The 20112-nt window shown below is 47.0% G+C and overlaps 1 protein-coding gene across 1 annotated transcript in view; it reads left to right on the top strand.

The window, feature by feature from the left end:
• Positions 1 to 20112, top strand: part of LOC116360540 (calcium-activated potassium channel subunit beta-4) — an 89946-nt gene that overhangs the window by 66863 nt on the left and 2971 nt on the right. Inside the window, exon 2 of the mRNA XM_031815251.1 lies at positions 12246 to 12373. Within this exon, the coding sequence (XP_031671111.1) occupies positions 12246 to 12373 (128 nt within the window). The remainder of the gene's footprint in view (positions 1 to 12245; positions 12374 to 20112) is intronic.

Consider the following 20112-nt stretch of genomic DNA (forward strand, 5'->3'; position numbering starts at 1 on the left):
CGCCAGTGGATCACGGTGCATTTGGACCCTGCTGGTCATCTATGAACGTTTGAACATCTTGGCCATGTTCTGTTAGAAGAGGACTGGCCACCCCTCAGAGCCTGGTTCCTCTCTAGGTTTCTAATCTCCACCCAGCACAGCCAGAAGAGGACTGGCCACCCCTCAGAGCCTGGTTCCTCTCTAGGTTTCTAATCTCCACCCAGCACAGCCAGAAGAGGACTGGCCACCCCTCAGAGCCTGGTTCCTCTCTAGGTTTCTAATCTCCACCCAGCACAGCCAGAAGAGGACTGGCCACCCCTCAGAGCCTGGTTCCTCTCTAGGTTTCTAATCTCCACCCAGCACAGCCAGAAGAGGACTGGCCACCCCTCAGAGCCTGGTTCCTCTCTAGGTTTCTAATCTCCACCCAGCACAGCCAGAAGAGGACTGGCCACCCCTCAGAGCCTGGTTCCTCTCTAGGTTTCTAATCTCCACCCAGCACAGCCAGAAGAGGACTGGCCACCCCTCAGAGCCTGGTTCCTCTCTAGGTTTCTAATCTCCACCCAGCACAGCCAGAAGAGGACTGGCCACCCCTCAGAGCCTGGTTCCTCTCTAGGTTTCTAATCTCCACCCAGCACAGCCAGAAGAGGACTGGCCACCCCTCAGAGCCTGGTTCCTCTCTAGGTTTCTAATCTCCACCCAGCACAGCCAGAAGAGGACTGGCCACCCCTCAGAGCCTGGTTCCTCTCTAGGTTTCTTCCTAGGTTCTGGCCTTTCTAGGGAGTTTTTCCTAGCCACTGTGCTTCTACATTTGTCACACCCTGACCAGAGTTTGCTTTGTATGTTTCTATGTTTTGGTTGGTCAGGGTGTGATCTGAGTGGGCATTCTATGTTGGATGTCTTGTTTGTCTATTTCTATGTCTGGCCTGATATGGTTCTCAATCAGAGGCAGGTGTTAGTCATTGTCTCTGATTGGGAACCATATTTAGGTAGCCTGGGTTTCACTGTGTGTTTGTGGGTGATTGTTCCTGTCTTTGTGTTTTGCACCAGATAGGGCTGTTTTAGGTTCTCACGTTTGTTGTTTTGTTAGTTATCTCATGTGTAGTGTCTTTATAAACTAAAGAACATGAATAACCACCACGCCGCATTTTGGTCCGCCTCTTCTTCACCTACAGAAAGCCGTTACAACATTCTACATTGCTTGCTGTTTGAGGGTTTTAGGCTGGGTTTCTGTACAACACTTTATGAGATCAGCTGATGTAAGAAGGGCTTTATAAATACATTTGATTAATTGATTGATTGATTGACAGTGTGTCCATACGGCAGCGTCTGGTGCTCTCGTATTAGTTGAATTTTAACTTGTAGATTTTTATCCTTTGAATTCAGATTTTTGTGACAATGATTTTCAGAAACAAAAAAACATTATTATTGCAATTAAACTGTTCCACAAAAATGGGCATATATATACAGTTGAAGTCGTACGTTTACATACACCTCAGCCAAATACATTTAAACTCAGTTTTTCTCCATTCCTGACATTTAATCCTAGTAAAAATTCAGTTAGGATCAGCACTTTATTTTCAGAATGTGAAATGTCAGAATAATATCTGAGAGAATTATTTATTTCAGCTTTTATTTCTTTCATCACATTCCCAGTGGGTCAGAAGTTTACATACACACAATTAGTATGTAGTAGCATTGCCTTTAAATTGTTTAACTTGGGTCAAACGTTTCGGGTAGCCTTCCACAAGCTTTCCACAATAAGTTGGGTGAAATTTGGCCCATTCCTCCTGACAGAGCTGGTGCAACTGAGTCAGGTTTGTAGGCCTCCTTGCTCGCACAGTTCTGCCCACAACTTTTCTATAGGGTTGAGCTCAGGGCTTCGTGATGGCCACTCCAATACCTTGACTTTGTTGTCCTTAAGCCATTTTATCACTACTTTGAGAGTATGCTTGGGGTCATTGTCCATTTGGAAGACCCATTTGCGACCAAGCTTTAACTTGACTGATTTCTTGAGATGTTGCTTCGATATATCCACATCATTTCCTACCTCATGATGCCATCTATTTTGTGAAGTGCACCAGTCCCTCCTGCAGCAAAGCACCCTCACAACATGATGCTGCCCGTGCTTCACGGTTGGGATGGTGTTCTTCGGCTTGCAGGCCTCCACCTTTTTCCTCCAAACATAATGATGGTCATTATGGCCAAACAGCTCTATTTTTGTTTCATCAGACCAGAGAATCATTTCTCCAAAAAGTACGATCTTTGTCTCCATGTGCAGTTGCAAACCGCAGTCTGGCTTTTTTAATGGCGGTTCTGGAGCAGTGGCTTCTTCCTTGCTGAGCGGCCTTTCAGGTTATGTCGATATAGATACTTAAAAATGTTTTTAAATTTAAATTTTACATTCTTTTCTCCCCAATTTCGTGGTATACAATTGTTAGTAGTTACTATCTTGTCTCCTCGCTACAACTCCTTTACGGGCTCGGGAGAAAAGCCACGTGTCCTCCGAAACACAACCCAACAAAGCCGCGCTGCTTCTTAACACAGCTCGCATCCAACCCGGCAAATGTGTTTGCGTGTCTTGATTAAAAAGATGGCAGTAGACGCTCATACAGAAGCACACTACATGATCAAAAGTATGTGGACACCTGCTCGTCGAACACCTCATTCCAAAATCATGGGCATTAATATGGAGTTGGTCCCCCCTTTTTTGCTGCTATAACAGCCTCCACTCTTCTGGGAAGAGTTTCCACTAGATGTTGGAACATTGCTGCTGGGACTTGTTTCCATTCAGCTACAAGAGTATTAGTGAGGTCGGGCGCTGATGTTGGGTGATTAGGCTTGACTCGCAGTCGGCGTTCCATTTCATCCCAAAGGTGTTCGGTGGGGTTGAAGTCAGGGCTCTGCGCAGGCCAGTCTAGTTCTCGTGTGCTCAATATTATACACCTGTGGTTGAAATAGCCAAATCCACTAATTTGAAGGGGTGTCCACACACTTCTGTATATATAGTGTAGAAAGAACATCTTAGTATAATGGTTTTCACCAATGATAACACAGTAGTAGCATGGACAAACAGAGAGATATTAGTGGTTAAATAAAGAACCAAAGCCTTGAGCGAGGGGAATATCCCATAACAGGAAGACACCGTCCCAATCTGGTCGTTCTGTTCAATGTGCTGCTGATGCTGGTCACAAACTAATGCTGGCCACAAACTGATGCTGGTCACAAACTGATGCTGGCCACAAACTGATGCTGGTCACAAACTGATGCTGGTCACAAACTGATGCTGGCCATAAACTGATGCTGGCCACAGACTGATGCTGGTCACAAACGGATGCTGGTCACAAACTGATGCTGGTCACAAACTGATGCTGGCCACAGACTGATGCTGGTCACAAACTGATGCTGGCCACAAACTGATGCTAGTCACAAACTGATGCTAGTCACAAACTGATGCTGGTCACAAACTGATGCTGGCCATAAACTGATGCTGGCCACAGACTGATGCTGGTCACAAATGGATGCTGGCCACAAACGGATGCTGGTCACAAACTGATGCTGGTCACAAACTGATGCTGGCCACAGACTGATGCTGGTCACAAACTGATGCTGGCCACAAACTGATGCTGGCCACAAACGGATGCTTGTCACAAACGGATGCTGGTCACAAACTGATGCTGGCCACAAACTGATGCTGGCCACAAACGGATGCTGGTCACAAACTGATGCGGGTCACAAACGGATGCTGGTCACAAATGGATACTGGTCACAAACTGATGCTGGCCACAGACTGATGCTGGTCACCAACTGATGCTGGCCACAAACTGATGCTGGCCATAAACTGATGCTGGCCACAAACTGATGCTGGTCACAAACTGATGCTGGCCACACACCTCATGGTTTTAACCTGACTTTAACATCTCACTGGGATTGGAGCCAGTTTCAGATTTACAGAAGCTAAAACCTTTTAGGATAACCCATCAATGAAAACCGCTGCAGGATGGAATGCAAACTGTCATAATGTAATAGGAATCTAACTGTCATAATGTAATAGGAATCTAACTGTCATAATGTAATAGGAATCTAACTGTCATAATGTAATAGGAATCTAACTGTCATAATGTAATAGGAATCTAACTGTCATAATGTAATAGGAATCTAACTGTCATAATGTAATAGGAATCTAACTGTCGTAATGTAATAGGAATCTAACTGTCATAATGTAATAGGAATCTAACTGTCATAATGTAATAGGAATCTAACTGTCGTAATGTAATAGGAATCTAACTGTCATAATGTAATAGGAATCTAACTGTCATAATGTAATAGGAATCTAACTGTCGTGTTCCCCAAAATGAAAAAGAACTGCAATAGAAACATTGGTTCAGTCAAATTGTCCACAAGGATATGATGTGTCATGTGTTTCAGTCATATTACAACGACCATGTTTCTATCTCTATACATGAACCAGAAATAACCAGACATGACCTGGAATATTACATAAAGAGACGAGCACAAGGGATTACGTGTGTGTGTGTGTGTGTGTGTGTGTGCGTGTGTGTGCGTGTGTGTGTGCGTGTGTGTGTGTGTGTGTGTGTGTGTGTGTGTGTGTGTGTGTGTGTGTGTGTGTGTGTGTACATGGATGTATATGTGTGGTTTATGATGGATCGAGAGGATAAGAGAGTTGGGGGGGAAATGAGATCAGAGATAATGTACTGTAACTGTCCCCATAGACAGTGATGCCATGAGAGAGATAATGTACTGTAACTGTCCCCATAGACAGCGATGCCATGAGAGAGATAATGTACTGTAACTGTCCCCATAGACAGCAATGCCATGAGATCAGAGATAATGTACTGTAACTGTCCTCATAGACAGCAATGCTATGAGATCAGAGATAATGTACTGTAACTGTCCTCATAGACAGCAATGCCATGAGATCAGAGATAATGTACTGTAACTGTCCCCATAGACAGCAATGCCATGAGATCAGAGATAATGTACTGTAACTGTCCCCATAGACAGCAATGCCATGAGATCAGAGATAATGTACTGTAAACTGTCCCCATAGACAGCAATGCCATGAGATCAGAGATAATGTACTGTAACTGTCCCCATAGACAGCAATGCTATGAGATCAGAGATAATGTACTGTAACTGTCCTCATAGACAGCAATGCCATGAGATCAGAGATAATGTACTGTAACTGTCCCCATAGACAGCAATGCCATGAGATCAGAGATAATGTACTGTAACTGTCCCCATAGACAGCAATGCCATGAGATCAGAGATAATGTACTGTAACTGTCCCCATAGACAGCAATGCCATGAGATCCGAGATAATGTACTGTAACTGTCCCCATAGAGAGCAATGCCATGAGATCAGAGATAATGTACTATAACTGTCCCCATAGACAGCAATGCCATGAGATCAGAGATAATGTACTGTAACTGTCCCCATAGACAGCAATGCCATGAGATCAGAGATAATGTACTATAACTGTCCCCATAGACAGCAATGCCATGAGATCAGAGATAATGTACTGTAACTGTCCCCATAGACAGCAATGCCATGAGATCAGAGATAATGTACTATAACTGTCCCCATAGACAGCAATGCCATGAGATCAGAGATAATGTACTGTAACTGTCCCCATAGACAGCAATGCCATGAGATCAGAGATAATGTACTATAACTGTCCCCATAGACAGCAATACCATGAGATCAGAGATAATGCACTGTAACTGTCCTCATAGACAGCACTGCCATGAGATCAGAGAGTATAAAGTGTAACATTAACAGAGGATTGTCCAAGGCCCTGCCACATGAAACTGGGCGCGTTTGGACCGGCTGTTGGCTTCGTCCTGATCTACGTCGCTGAGGTATAAAAGAACTGGAGACTGGGTCCAAGATGTCCGACCGATGTTTTCAACGTAATCTGCTCACGTTCTCATACACCGATTCATGGAGCGTCTATAGCCGGATTGTATCCGGATTCACGTGCACGCTGTCCCTCAGTGTAAACAGATTCACGTGCACGCTGTCCCTCAGTGTAAACAGATTCACGTGCACGCTGTCCCTCAGTGTAAACAGGGAGCAGAGCTCCATCCATAAACATGGCCGACATTTCATTCATATAAAATTGTTAGTAGTGATGACAAAAACATTGGCCTCAGCTACAATTATTTGAATTATTTTTAGCGCACAAAAGTTATGACTAAAGTCTCTTACTAGGAATTTTCGAATCTGACTTCTCTATGTGGCCGTCAATGTAAATTGTCTTTCTGGGTTCGGGCGTCAGTTAAACTGCAGTACCGAATCAAGACCGTAGGAGCAGTGGAAACCGTGCTTCTAAACCAGAACCCTGGGCTCTTGATCTAAAATAGGCTCACACTTCAGGACAGTGGCTAAGCTATATTAGCCCTGATCCATGAAGGAGGCCACGAAGGAGGCTCGTGTTCAGGACAGTCCTATGTAAGAGTGGTCAAGGGAGCCTAATGGTTAGAGCTTTGGGTTAGTAACCGACAGGTTGCTGGGTCAAATCCCGAGCTGACAAAGTAAAAATCTGTTGTTCTCAACTAAAGCAAGGCAGTTAACCCCTGGGTGCTGTGAATGTTGATCAAGGCAGGCCCCTGCACTTCTCTGACTCAGAGGGGTTGGGTTAAATGTGGAAGACACATTTCAGAAGAGGAACTCAGTTGTTCAACTAACTAGGTAGCCCCCTTTTCCAACTCAGGACAGTGGCTAGACTATATTAGCAGCTAATGCGTTAGCTCTACAACCCAGTAGTCAGCTATCTACACACGACTGTACAGTATGAAGCTGAAAGGTTGAATAAGGTCAGATGCGGCGCCAGAAGGAATTTCACTGGGAAAGGGGGATACCTAGTCAGTTGTACAAGACATCCTATAATTGAACGTGGTTGCAGTAGTAAAGACTATAGGCAGCCAGTGAGTTTCAGGTTTGGGGAAGCTTACAATTGATCCAAAATGTCTGAATATTTCCAGTTGAAGTCAGAATTCGGGAAGTCATTAAAACTCGTTTTTCAACCACTCCACACAATTCTTGTTAACAAACTATAGTTTTGGCAAGTCGGTTAGAACATCTACTTTGTGCATGACACAAGTAATTTTCCCAACAATTGTTTACAGACAGATTGTTTCACTTATAATTCACTGTATCATAATTCCAGTGGGTCAGAAGTTTACATACACTAAGTTGACTGTGCCTTTAAACAGCTTGGAAAATTCCAGAAAATTATGTCATGGCTTTAGACGCTTCTTAAAGGCTAATTGACCTCATTTGAGTCGATTTGAGGTGTACATGTGGAACTATTTCAAACTCGGTGCCTCTTTGCTTGATATCATGGGAAAATCAAAAGAAATCAGCCAAGACCTCAGAAAATAAATTGTAGACCTCCACAAGTCTGGTTCATCCTTGGGAGCAATTTCCAAAGTCCTGAAGGTACCACGTTCATGTGTACATACAATAGTATGCAAGTATAAACACCATGGGACCACACAGCCATCATACTGCTCAGGAAGGAGACGCGTTCTGTCTCCTGGAGATGAATGTACTTTGGTGCGAAAAGTTTAAATCAATCCCAGAACAACTGCAAAGGACCTTGTGAAGACGCTGGAGGAAACAGGTACAAAAGTATCTATATCCACAGTAAAACGAGTCCTATATCGACATAAAAAAAGGTCGCTCAGCAAGGAAGAAGCCACTGCTCCAAAACTACCATAAAAAAGCCAGACTACGGTTTGCAACTGCACTTGGGGACAAAGATCGTACTTTTTGGAGGACGTTTTCTCTGGTCTGATGAAACAAAAATAGAACTGTTTGGAGGAAAAAGGGGGAAGGCTTGCAAGCCGAAGAACACCATCCCAACCGTGAAGCACGGGGGTGGCAGCATCATGTTGTGAGGGTGCTTTGCTGCAGGAGGGACTGGTGCACTTCACAAAATAGATGGCATCATGAGGTAGGACAATTATGTGGATATATTGAAGCAACATCTCAAGACATCAGTCAGGAAGTTAAAGCTTGGTCGCAAATGGGTCTTCCAAATGGACAATGACCCCAAGCATACTTCCAAAGTTGTGGCAAAATGGCTTAAGGACAACAAAGTCAAGGTATTGGAGTAGCCATCACAAAGCCCTGACCTCAACCCCATAGACAATTTGTGGGCAGAACTGAAAAAGCATGTGCGAGCAAGGAGGCCTACAAACCTGACTCAGTTACACCAGCTCTGTCAGGAGGAATGGGCAAAAATTCACCCAACTTATTGTGGAAGGCTACCCGAAACCTTTGACCCAAGTTAAATAATTTAAAGGCAATGCTACCAAATACTAATTGAGTGTTTGTAAACTTCTGACCCATTGGGAATATGATGAAAAAAAATTAATGCTGAAATAAATCACTCTCTACTATTATTCTGACATTTCACAATCTTAAAATCAAGTCGTGATCCTAACTGACCTAAGACAGGGATTTTTTACTCGGATTAAATGTCAGGAATTGTGAAAAACTGTTTAAATGTATTTGGCTCAGGTGTATGTAAACTTCCAACTTCAACTGTAGGTATTCCTCTTGTCCAGATGGGATAGGGCAGTGTGCAGTGTGATGGCGATTGCCTTGTGAGGGTTAACACATTTAAATGTCTTACTCACGTCGGCCACAGAGAAGGAGTGTTGTTCATTCCTGATATGGAGTCATTTAGAGTGTTGTTCATTCCTGGTATAGAGTCATTTAGAGTGTTGTTCATTCCTGATATAGAGTCATTTAGAGTGTTGTTCATTCCTGATATAGAGTCATTTAGAGTGTTGTTCATTCCTGATATGGAGTAATTTAGAGTGTTGTTAATTCCTGATATAGAGTCATTTAGAGTGTTGTTCATTCCTGATATAAAGTCATTTAGAGTGTTGTTCATTCCTGATATAGAGTCATTTAGAGTGTTGTTCATTCCTGATATAGAGTCATTTAGAGTGTTCTTCATTCCTGATATAGAGTCATTTAGAGTGTTCTTCATTCCTGATATAGTGTCATTTAGAGTGTTGTTCATTCCTGATATAGAGTCATTTAGAGTGTTGTTCATACCTGATATAGAGTCATTTAGAGTGTTGTTCATACCTGATATAGAGTCATTTATAGTGTTGTTCATTCCTGACTTAGGGCCATTTCAGCCAGGCTTTCTATCTCACCAAAGCCAACAATATGGTCTATGTGATGGAGGTGGCAGAGGTAATGGTGACCACCGACCAACCAGCACCACATTATCAGGAGAATGAATTACCCCGACTTCTCCTGCTTCCCCTTCTTCCCTCCCCTTGCCCCAATTCGCACTGCGCGGCCCCGACCGGAGAATTACCATGGAAACCCTGTTGCCCTGGTGAAAGATTATCCTCAGACGGGATTCCAATCAGACACCCCATGGGTTCTGTTTTGTTCCAGTGCCCACAGCTCTGGCTCTTCATGCCCTGAAAAGTAGACTGAGGAAAATGATGTGAAACTGTGATTGCCTCCCAAATGGAACCCTTGTCCTTATATGGTAGTGATCTACTTTCAACCAGAGGCCTATAGGCTTTCATCAACAGTAGTGAACTATATAGTTAATGTCATGGAAATAGGGCGTCATTTCAGACAGACTGAGGGAGAATGACAGCTTGACTCGGCCGCGGAAGAAAAGCTTCTTATATCTCCCATGGAGGGTAGAGGATTACCTTCGGGGCTTTATCAACCAGAGAATGGATGTAGACAGTGTCTGTATCTAACCACGGTCCTCACCTGTAGTCTCTTCTAGACAGTGTCTGTATCTCTCACGATCCTCACCTGTAGTCTCTTCTAGACAGTGTCTGTATCTCTCACGATCCTCACCTGTAGTCTCTTCTAGACAGTGTCTGTATCTCTCACGGTCCTCACCTGTAGTGTCTTCTAGACAGTGTCTGTATCTCTCACGGTCCTCACCTGTAGTGTCTTCTAGACAGTGTCTGTATCTCTCACGGTCCTCATCTGTACTCTCTTCTAGACAGTGTCTGTATCTCTCACGGTCCTCACCTGTAGTGTCTTCTAGACAGTGTCTGTATCTCTCACGGTCCTCACCTGTAGTGTCTTCTAGACAGTGTCTGTATCTCTCACGGTCCTCACCTGTAGTGTCTTCTAGACAGTGTCTGTATCTCTCACGGTCCTCATCTGTACTCTCTTCTAGACAGTGTCTGTATCTCTCACGGTCCTCACCTGTAGTGTCTTCTAGACAGTGTCTGTATCTCTCACGGTCCTCACCTGTAGTGTCTTCTAGACAGTGTCTGTATCTCTCACGGTCCTCACCTGTAGTGTCTTCTAGACAGTGTCTGTATCTCTCACGGTCCTCACCTGTAGTCTCTTCTAGACAGTGTCTGTATCTCTCACGGTCCTCACCTGTAGTGTCTTCTAGACAGTGTCTGTATCTCTCACGGTCCTCACCTGTAGTGTTTTCTAGACAGTGTCTTTATCTCTCACGGTCCTCACCTGTAGTGTCTTCTAGACAGTGTCTGTATCTCTCACGGTCCTCACCTGTAGTGTCTTCTAGACAGTGTCTGTATCTCTCACGGTCCTCACCTGTAGTCTCTTCTAGACAGTGTCTGTATCTCTCAGGTCCTCACCTGTAGTGTTTTCTAGACAGTGTCTTTATCTCTCACGGTCCTCACCTGTAGTGTCTTCTATACAGTGTCTGTATCTCTCACGATCCTCACGTGTCTTCTAGACAGTGTCTGTATCTCTCAGGTCCTCACCTGTAGTGTCTTCTAGACAGTGTATGTATCTCTCACGGTCCTCACCTGTAGTCTCTTCTAGACAGTGTCTTTATCTCTCACGGTCCTCACCTGTAGTGTCTTCTAGACAGTGTCTTTATCTCTCACGGTCCTCACCTGTAGTGTCTTCTAGACAGTGTTTGTATCTCTCACGGTCCTCACCTGTAGTGTCTTCTAGACAGTGTCTGTATCTCTCACGGTCCTCACCTGTAGTGTCTTCTAGACAGTGTCTTTATCTCTCACGGTCCTCACCTGTAGTCTCTTCTAGACAGTGTCTGTATCTCTCACGGTCCTCACCTGTAGTCTCTTCTAGACAGTGTCTGTATCTCTCACGGTCCTCACCTGTAGTCTCTTCTAGACAGTGTCTGTATCTCTCACGGTCCTCACCTGTAGTGTCTTCTAGACAGTGTCTTTATCTCTCACGGTCCTCACCTGTAGTCTCTTCTAGACAGTGTCTGTATCTCTCACGGTCCTCACCTGTAGTCTCTTCTAGACAGTGTCTGTATCTCTCACGGTCCTCACCTGTTGTCTCTTCTAGACAGTGTCTGTATCTCTCACGGTCCTCACCTGTAGTCTCTTCTAGACAGTGTCTGTATCTCTCACGGTCCTCACCTGTAGTGTCTTCTAGACAGTGTCTGTATCTCTCACGGTCCTCACCTGTAGTGTCTTCTAGACAGTGTCTGTATCTCTCACGATCCTCACCTGTAGTGTCTTCTAGACAGTGTCTGTATCTCTCACGGTCCACACCTGTAGTGTCTTCTAGACAGTGTCTGTATCTCTCACGGTCCTCACCTGTAGTCTCTTCTAGACAGTGTCTGTATCTCTCACGGTCCTCACCTGTAGTCTCTTCTAGACAGTGTCTGTATCTCTCATGGTTCTGACCTGTAGTTTCTTCTAGACAGTGTCTGTATCTCTCATGGTTGTCACATGTTCAATGGAAAATTGGAGTCTCTTTTACATCTGCATTTAAGATGACTTGGTTGACCTTTGTAGCCCTATCAACCGCATGCACAGTACGGTTTTTGCTGCCCTGTTCATGTCTGTTTGAATGTGTTTCTGTCACGATCAGTGGAGGCTGCTGAGGGGAGGATGACTCATAATAATGGCTGGAATGGAGTCAATGGAATGGTGTCAACCACAGGGAAACCACGTGTTTGATGTGTTTGATACCCTATGTCTTGATGCATTACATTATGGCTCGTAGAACTGTATAACACTTCCTTCTTCTCCTCCTCTCTCTCTTTCTCTCTCTTTCTTTCTCTCTCTGTCTCTCTTCCTCCCTCTCCCTCCCTGTCTCTCTCTCTCTCTCTCTCTCCCTCTCTCCCTCTTCCTCTCCTCCTCTCTCTCTTTCTTTCTCTCTCTCTCTCTCTCCCTCCCTCTCTCTCACCCTTTCTCTCCCTCCTTCTCTCCATCTCTCTCTCTCTCTTTCTCTCTCTCTTGCTCTTTCTCTCTCTCCCTCTCTCTCCCTCTCTTTCTCTGTCCAGTGCTCGTACGTTCCTCCATGTGAGAGGGACAACCAGAAGAACAAGGACAACGTTCTGTGGTGGGAGGACTATTGGACTAAAGAGGTCAGCTCCCAATCCTTCACCTGTTTTTTCAACCAGCAGAGAAGGTGAGACCCTCCCCTAAACCCTACCGCCAGCCCCTCCCCAACCCTAAACTCTACTATTAGACCCTCCCCATACCCCTAAACCCTACCCTAGCCCCTCCCGTAACCCTAAACCCTACCATTAGACCCTCCCCTCCCCCTAAACCTTACCACTAGCCCCTCCCTTAACCTAAACCCTACCACTAGCCCCTCCTTTACCGTTAGCTCCTCCCCTACCATGTCAGAATTCCATCGTTTGAGAGGTGAGACCCCCCCCTCCCCACCCCCATGTCACTCATACTGAGAAGAAGGAGACAATACATCAACAATCATGTTCACGTCCTTCCTGCTCACGTCCTTCCTGCTCACTTCCTTCCTGCTCACTTGCTTCCTGCTCACTTGCTTCCTGCTCACTTGCTTCCTGCTCACTTGCTTCCTGCTCACTTGCTTCCTGCTCACGTCCTTCCTGCTCACGTCCTTCCTGCTCACTTGCTTCCTGCTCACTTGCTTCCTGCTCACTTGCTTCCTACTCACTTGCTTCCTGCTCACTTGCTTCCTGCTCACGTCCTTCCTGCTCACGTCCTTCTTGCTCACTTGCTTCCTGCTCACTTGCTTCCTGCTCACTTCCTTCCTGCTCACTTGCTTCCTGCTCACTTCCTTCCTGCTCACTTCCTTCCTGCTCACTTCCTTCCCTAATACAACAATATAAGTATTCCATCTTCTGAGAGGTGAGCCCCTCCCCTACCACCCCCACTGATGAGAGCATACATCAACGACAATTTAATAAAGAAGAATACAACAATGTTAGAATTCCATCTTCTGAGAGGTGACAGAGACCTACCTTCCCTGCTCTCATTCTGATTACAATAACCCTCTCTCAAGACATGTCTCATACGGAGTTTAATAGAGGAGGATTTCTCAATTCAGGAAGTGAAATTCAATTCAAACTGAGAGAACCTGAATCTCGGTGCTCTCTCAACCACCACAGAAGAAGTGTCTACAGTACTTGTGTCAACCCACAATACATGTTCACACACACTCCCTGATTATACAGAAGCACCTTCAGAGCTGTCACTAGACCAAACACGTGTTTGGTGAAGTATGACACAAACACTTTTTTCCTTTTAGGGAGATGCAGTGAGAACCAGATGGCCAAGGTGTAACAATGTAATGTGGTCGCCTTTTCAAAAACCCTCTCTGTTCTTGCAGTAAGTCTTAACTCTTAACATTACTTACATTCGGCAAAGCGAATATGGCAAAGCCAGTAGCAGACAGGCAGTGAAGTCACAAGATGCACCTGGTCATCAGCTGTGTGGTGATGGGAGAGTCTGTCGCCTGCTGTGGATCCATTTCCTGTGGGGCAGGACGTGACATGTTCCATGTACTGTAGGGGGTAGTCTGAGAACACCACTTATCAACACTCATCCGTGGCCAATCATCCCTTCAGTGGCTATTTTTGGAGGCTCATTGGATCTTGTTGAGCAAGTGTGACTGAAGGAATCAACACGTACTGTTGCAGACCGTGTGGTTCTCATGGTACACCTGGGGCCTGGTACACCTGGTACACCTGGGGCCTGGTACACCTGGTACACCTAGAACACCTGGGGCCTGGTACACCTGGTACACCTGGTACACCTGGTGCACCTGGTTCACCTGGTACACCTGGAACACCAGGTGTACCTGGGGCCTGGTACACCTGGGGCCTGGTACACCTGGTACACCTGGTACACCTGGTGCACCTGGTTCACCTGGTACACCTGGAACACCTGGGGCCTGGTACACCTGGTACACCTGGTACACCTGGGGCCTGGTACACCTGGTACACCTGGGGCCTGGTACACCTGGTACACCTGGGGCCTGGTACACCTGGTACACCTGGGGCCTAGTACACCTGGTACACCTGGGGCCTGGTACACCTGGTACACCTGGGGCCTGGTACACCTGGTGCACCTGGAACACCTGGTACACCTGGGGCCTGGTACACCTGGAACACCTGGTACACCTGGAACACCAGGTACACCTGGTACACCTGGTTCACCTGGTACACCTGGAACACCTGGGGCCTGGTACACCTGGTACACCTGGTACACCTGGGGCCTGGTACACCTGGTACACCTGGGGCCTGGTACACCTGGTACACCTGGGGCCTGGTACACCTGGTACACCTGGGGCCTAGTACACCTGGTACACCTGGGGCCTGGTACACCTGGTACACCTGGGGCCTGGTACACCTGGTGCACCTGGAACACCTGGTACACCTGGGGCCTGGTACACCTGGAACACCTGGTACACCTGGAACACCAGGTACACCTGGTACACCTGGGGCCTGTTACACCTGGTACACCTGGGGCCTGGTACACCTGGTACACCTGGGGCCTGGTACACCTGGTACACCTGGTACACCTGGGGCCTGGTACACCTGGTACACCTGGGGCCTGGTACACCTGGGGCCTGTTACACCTGGTACACCTGGGGCCTGGTACACCTGGTACACCTAGAACACCTGGGGCCTGGTACACCTGGGGCCTGGTACACCTAGAACACCTGGGGCCTGGTACACCTGGGGCCTGGTACACCTGGTACACCTGGTACACCTGGGGCCTGGTACACCTGGTACACCTGGTACACCTGGGGCCTGGTACACCTGGGGCTTGTATCCAGGACACTCTTCTTTATTTAACTCCGCAAGTCAGTTCAGAACAACTTCTTATTTACAATGACGGCCTGATCCTGAACGACGCTGGGCCGCCCTATGGGACTCGCAATCACGGCCAGTTGTGATACAGCCTGAAATCGAACCAGGGTCTGTTGTGACTAAAATGCAGTGCCTTATAGACCGCTGCGCCACTCGGGAGCCCTCCACCTCTTGAGTTGGGCCTTTTGTTCATCTGGGAAGTTCATTGTATTGCAGATTACTCTTGAAGCAATGCCAGTGTTTTTTTCCATCACCAGTAAACTCTTAGATTGATTGAAATAAATGCAAAGTGTAACGTATGTTTATAACTGAAATGGTACACGGATAGTGTTCAGAGGCCTGTGAACTCCTCAGCAGAGTTGACTCTGTCCTACGTTCCCTCTAGTCAAGTGTTCAGAGGCCTGTGAACTCCTCAGCAGAGTTGACTCTGTCCTACGTTCCCTCTAGTCCAGTGTTCAGAGGCCTGTGAACTCCTCAGCAGAGTTGACTCTGTCCTACATTCCCTCTAGTCCAGTGTTCAGAGGCCTGTGAACTCCTCAGTAGAGTTGACTCTGTCCTACGTTCCCTCTAGTCCAGTGTTCAGAGGCCTGTGAACTCCTCAGCAGAGTTGACTCTGTCCTACGTTCCCTCTAGTCCAGTGTTCAGAGGCCTGTGAACTCCTCAGTAGAGTTGACTCTGTCCTACGTTCCCTCTAGTCCAGTGTTCAGAGGCCTGTGAACTCCTCAACACAGTTGACTCTGTCCTACGTTCCCTCTAGTCCAGTGTTCAGAGGCCTGTGAACTCCTCAGTAGAGTTGACTCTGTCCTACGTTCCCTCTAGTCCAGTGTTCAGTTGGCTGACACTGGGCTGTATCTTCTTCTGCAGTCTACACTGCACTACTGTGTGCTACTGTAATAGTGCTGTGTAATGCTGTATGGCTGCTGCAGTGTTGGCCTAAGTGGGCCCCTCCAGACCACTGCTTACCTAAAACAGCCTGATTACAGACCATTTTATTTATATATCATCTAAGATATGTACATATTTTAACTCAATACCGTTCCAATTCTTAGTTTTTAATGCAAGCTGTTCGTAAGTAAAGTTTTAATGTAATAAGGAAACAGAATGCCGAGTGGATAATGTTATTGAACATTTTATATCCAACACCTGCTTTGTGATCTTTTGCTATTCGGGATAATTATTACTTTTTCACACTTTGTTAACTGGAACATAAAGAGTATGAATCACCACATGAAACAACATTAAAATCCTATTGCTGTATATCTGTATCCACCTCATCCCTGGCATCTGTTTTCTATCTTATAAATATTCTTCTTGACGTAATCAGTCTGTATTTACTCTTGTAACCAGATGCTCTGATTATACACCTGACAATTACTGTTAGAAACATCCCTTCATTCAGAGGTATCATCAACATCCCCTCATTCAGAGGTATCATCAACATCCCTTCATTCAGAGATATCATCAACTCCCCTCATTCAGAGGTATCATCAACTCCCCTCATTCAGAGGTATCATCAACATCCCTTCATTCAGAGATATCATCAACTCCCCTCATTCAGAGGTATCATCAACTCCCCTCATTCAGAGGTATCATCAACTCCCCTCATTCAGAGGTATCATCAACTCCCTTCATTCAGAGGTATCATAAACTCACCTCATTCAGAGATATCATCAACTCCCCTCATTCAGAGGTATCATCAACTACCCTCATTCAGAGGTATCATCAACTACCCTCATTCAGAGGTATCATCAACTCCCCTCATTCAGAGGTATCACCAACTCCCTTCATTCAGAGGTATCATCAACTCCCCTCATTCAGAGGTATCATCAACTCCCTTCATTCAGAGATATCATCAACTCCCCTCATTCAGAGGTATCATCAACTACCCTCATTCAGAGGTATCATCAACTACCCTCATTCAGAGGTATCATCAACTCCCCTCATTCAGAGGTATCATCAACTCCCCTCATTCAGAGGTATCACCAACTCCCTTCATTCAGAGGTATCATCAACTCCCCTCATTCAGAGGTATCATCAACTCCCTTCATTCAGAGGTATCATCAACTCCCTTCATTCAGAGGTATCATCAAAATCCCCTCATTCAGAGGTATCATCAACATCCCCTCATTCAGAGGTATCATCACCCCTCATTCAGAGGTATCATCAACTCCCCTCATTCAGAGGTATCATCAACTCCCCTCATTCAGAGGTATCATCAACTCCCCTCATTCAGAGGTATCACCAACTACCCTCATTCAGAGATATCATCAACATCTCCTCATTCAGAGGTATCATCAACTCCCCTCATACAGAGGTATCATCAACTCCCCTCATTCAGAGGTATCATCAACTCCCCTCATTCAGAGGTATCATCAACTCCCCACATTCAGACGTATCATCAACATCCCCTCATTCAGAGATATCATCAACTCCCCTGATTCAGAGGTAACCCTCTGTTCCCCTGAACAAGGCAGTTAACCCACTGTTCCCCTGAACAAGGCAGTTAACCCACTTTTCCCCTGAACAAGGAAGTTAACCCACTGTTCCCCTGAACAAGGCAGTTAACCCACTGTTCCCCTGAACAAGGCAGTTAACCCACTGTTCCCCTGAACAAGGCAGTTAACCCACTGTTCCCCTGAACAAGGCAGTTAACCCACTGTTCCCCTGAACAAGGCAGTTAACCCACTGTTCCCCTGAACAAGGCAGTTAACCCACTGTTCCTCGTGGATGTGGATAAAGGCAGCAGATTCAGAGGGGTTAAATGCTGAAGACACATTTCAGTTAAATACATTCAGTTGGACGACTGACCAGGTCTTCCACTAAACAAGGGGATAATGTTATTACTCCTTCACACATGATGCAGCGTTTCTCTTCATCTGTTCTGTATCGTCCCCTGTTCTCTGGCTACATCCAGGCTTTCAGTTTGTTCAAAGCTGTTCCCTCAATTCCCCCTCCTGACCTCCAAATCCTTTCAACCTTGCTCTTGGCTCTTAGTATCTATCTGTCTCTCTGTCTGCTCATCTCCCTTCAACCCTGCTCTTGTCTTTTAGTATCTATCTGTCTGTCTGCTCATCTCCCTTCAACCCTGCTCTTGTCTTTTAGTATCTATCTGTCTGTCTGCTCATCTCCCTTCAACCCTGCCCTTGTCTCTTAGTATCTATCTGTCTGTCTGCTCATCTCCCTTCAACCCTGCCCTTGTCTCTTAGTATCTATCTGTCTGTCTGCTCATCTCCCTTCAACCCTGCCCTTGTCTCTTAGTATCTATCTGTCTGTCTGCTCATCTCCCTTCAATCCTGCCCTTGTCTCTTAGTATCTATCTGTCTGTCTGCTCATCTCCCTTCAACCCTGCCCTTGTCTCTTAGTATCTATCTGTCTGTCTGCTCATCTCCCTTCATCCTGCCCTTGTCTCTTAGTATCTATCTATCTGTCTGTCTGCTCATCTCCCTTCAACCCTGCCCTTGTCTCTTAGTATCTATCTGTCTGTCTGCTCATCTCCCTTCAACCCTGCCCTTGTCTCTTAGTATCTATCTGTCTGTCTGCTCATCTCCCTTCAACCCTGCCCTTGTCTCTAAGTATCTATCTGTCTGTCTGCTCATCTCCCTTCAACCCTGCTCTTGTCTTTTAGTATATGTCTGTCTTTGTGCTAATGTTTTTCTGTCAAACCATCATAATGATGCCATCATCCTCCCTCCTCCCATCCTCCTCCCTCCTCCCATCATCCTCCCTCCTCCCATCATCCTTCCTCCTCCCATCATCCTCTCTCCTCCCATCCTCCCCCCTCCTCCCTCCTCCCATCCTCCTCCCATCATCCTCCCTTCTCCCATCATCCTCCCTCCTCCCATCATCCTCCCTTCTCCCATCATCCTCCCATCATCCTCCTCCTCCAATTCTCCTCCCTCCTCCCATCCTCCTCCTTCCTCCCATCATCCTCCCTTCTCCCATCCTCCTCCCTCCTCCCATCATCCTCCCTTCTCCCATCATCCTCCCTTCTCCCATCATCCTCCCTCCTCCCATAATCCTCCCTTCTCCCATCCTCCCCCCTCCTCCCATCCTCCTCCCTCCTCCCATCATCCTCCCTCCCCCATCATCCTCCCTCCTCCCATCATCCTCTCTCCTCCCCTCCTCCTCCCTCCTCCCATTCTCCCCCCTCCTCCCATCCTCCTCCCTCCTCCCATCATCCTCCCTTCTCCCATCCTTCTCCCTCCGCCCATCATCCTCCCTCCCCCATCATCCTCCCTCCTCCCATCATCCTCCCTCCTCCCATCATCCTCTCTCCTCCCCTCCTCCTCCCTTCTCCCATCCTCATCCCTCCTCCCATCATCCTCCCTCCTCCCATCATCTTCCCTCCTCCCATCCTCCTCCCTCCTCCTATCATCCTCCCTTCTCCCATCCTCCTCCCTCCTCCCATTCTCCTCCCTCCTCCCATCATCCTCCCTTCTCCCATTCTCCTCCCTCCTCCCATCATCCTCCCTTCTCCCATCATCCTTCCTCCTTCCATCATCCTCCCTTCTCCCATCATCCTCCCCTCTCCCATCATCCTCCCTCCTCCCATCATCCTCCCTTCTCCCATCCTCATCCCTCCTCCCATCATCCTCCCTCCTCCCATAATCCTCCTCCCTCCTCCCATCCTCCTCCCTCCTCCCATCATCCTCCCTCCCCCCATCATCCTCCCTCCCCCCATCATCCTCTCTACTCCCATCATCCTCTCTCCTCCCCTCCTCCTCTCTCCTCCCATTCTTCCCCTCCTCCCATCCTCCTCCCTCCTCCCATCATCCTCCCTTCTCCCATCCTCCTCCCTTCTCCCATCATCCTCCCTCCTCCCATTCTCCTCCCTCCTCCCATTCTCCTCCCTCCTCCCATCCTCCTCCCTCCTCCCATCATCCTCCATTCTCCCATCCTCCTCCCTCCTTCCCATCCTCCTCCCTCCTTCCATCATCCTCCCTCCTCCCATCATCCTCCCTCCTCCCATTCTCCCATCCTCCTCCCTCCTCCCATCATCCTCCCATCCTCCTCCCTCCTCCCTCCTCCCATCCTCCTCCCATCATCCTCCCTCCTCCCATCCTCCTCC

The sequence above is a fragment of the Oncorhynchus kisutch genome, unplaced genomic scaffold (genome assembly GCF_002021735.2).
Source record: "Oncorhynchus kisutch isolate 150728-3 unplaced genomic scaffold, Okis_V2 Okis09a-Okis19a_hom, whole genome shotgun sequence".
Taxonomy (NCBI): Eukaryota; Metazoa; Chordata; class Actinopteri; order Salmoniformes; family Salmonidae; genus Oncorhynchus; species Oncorhynchus kisutch.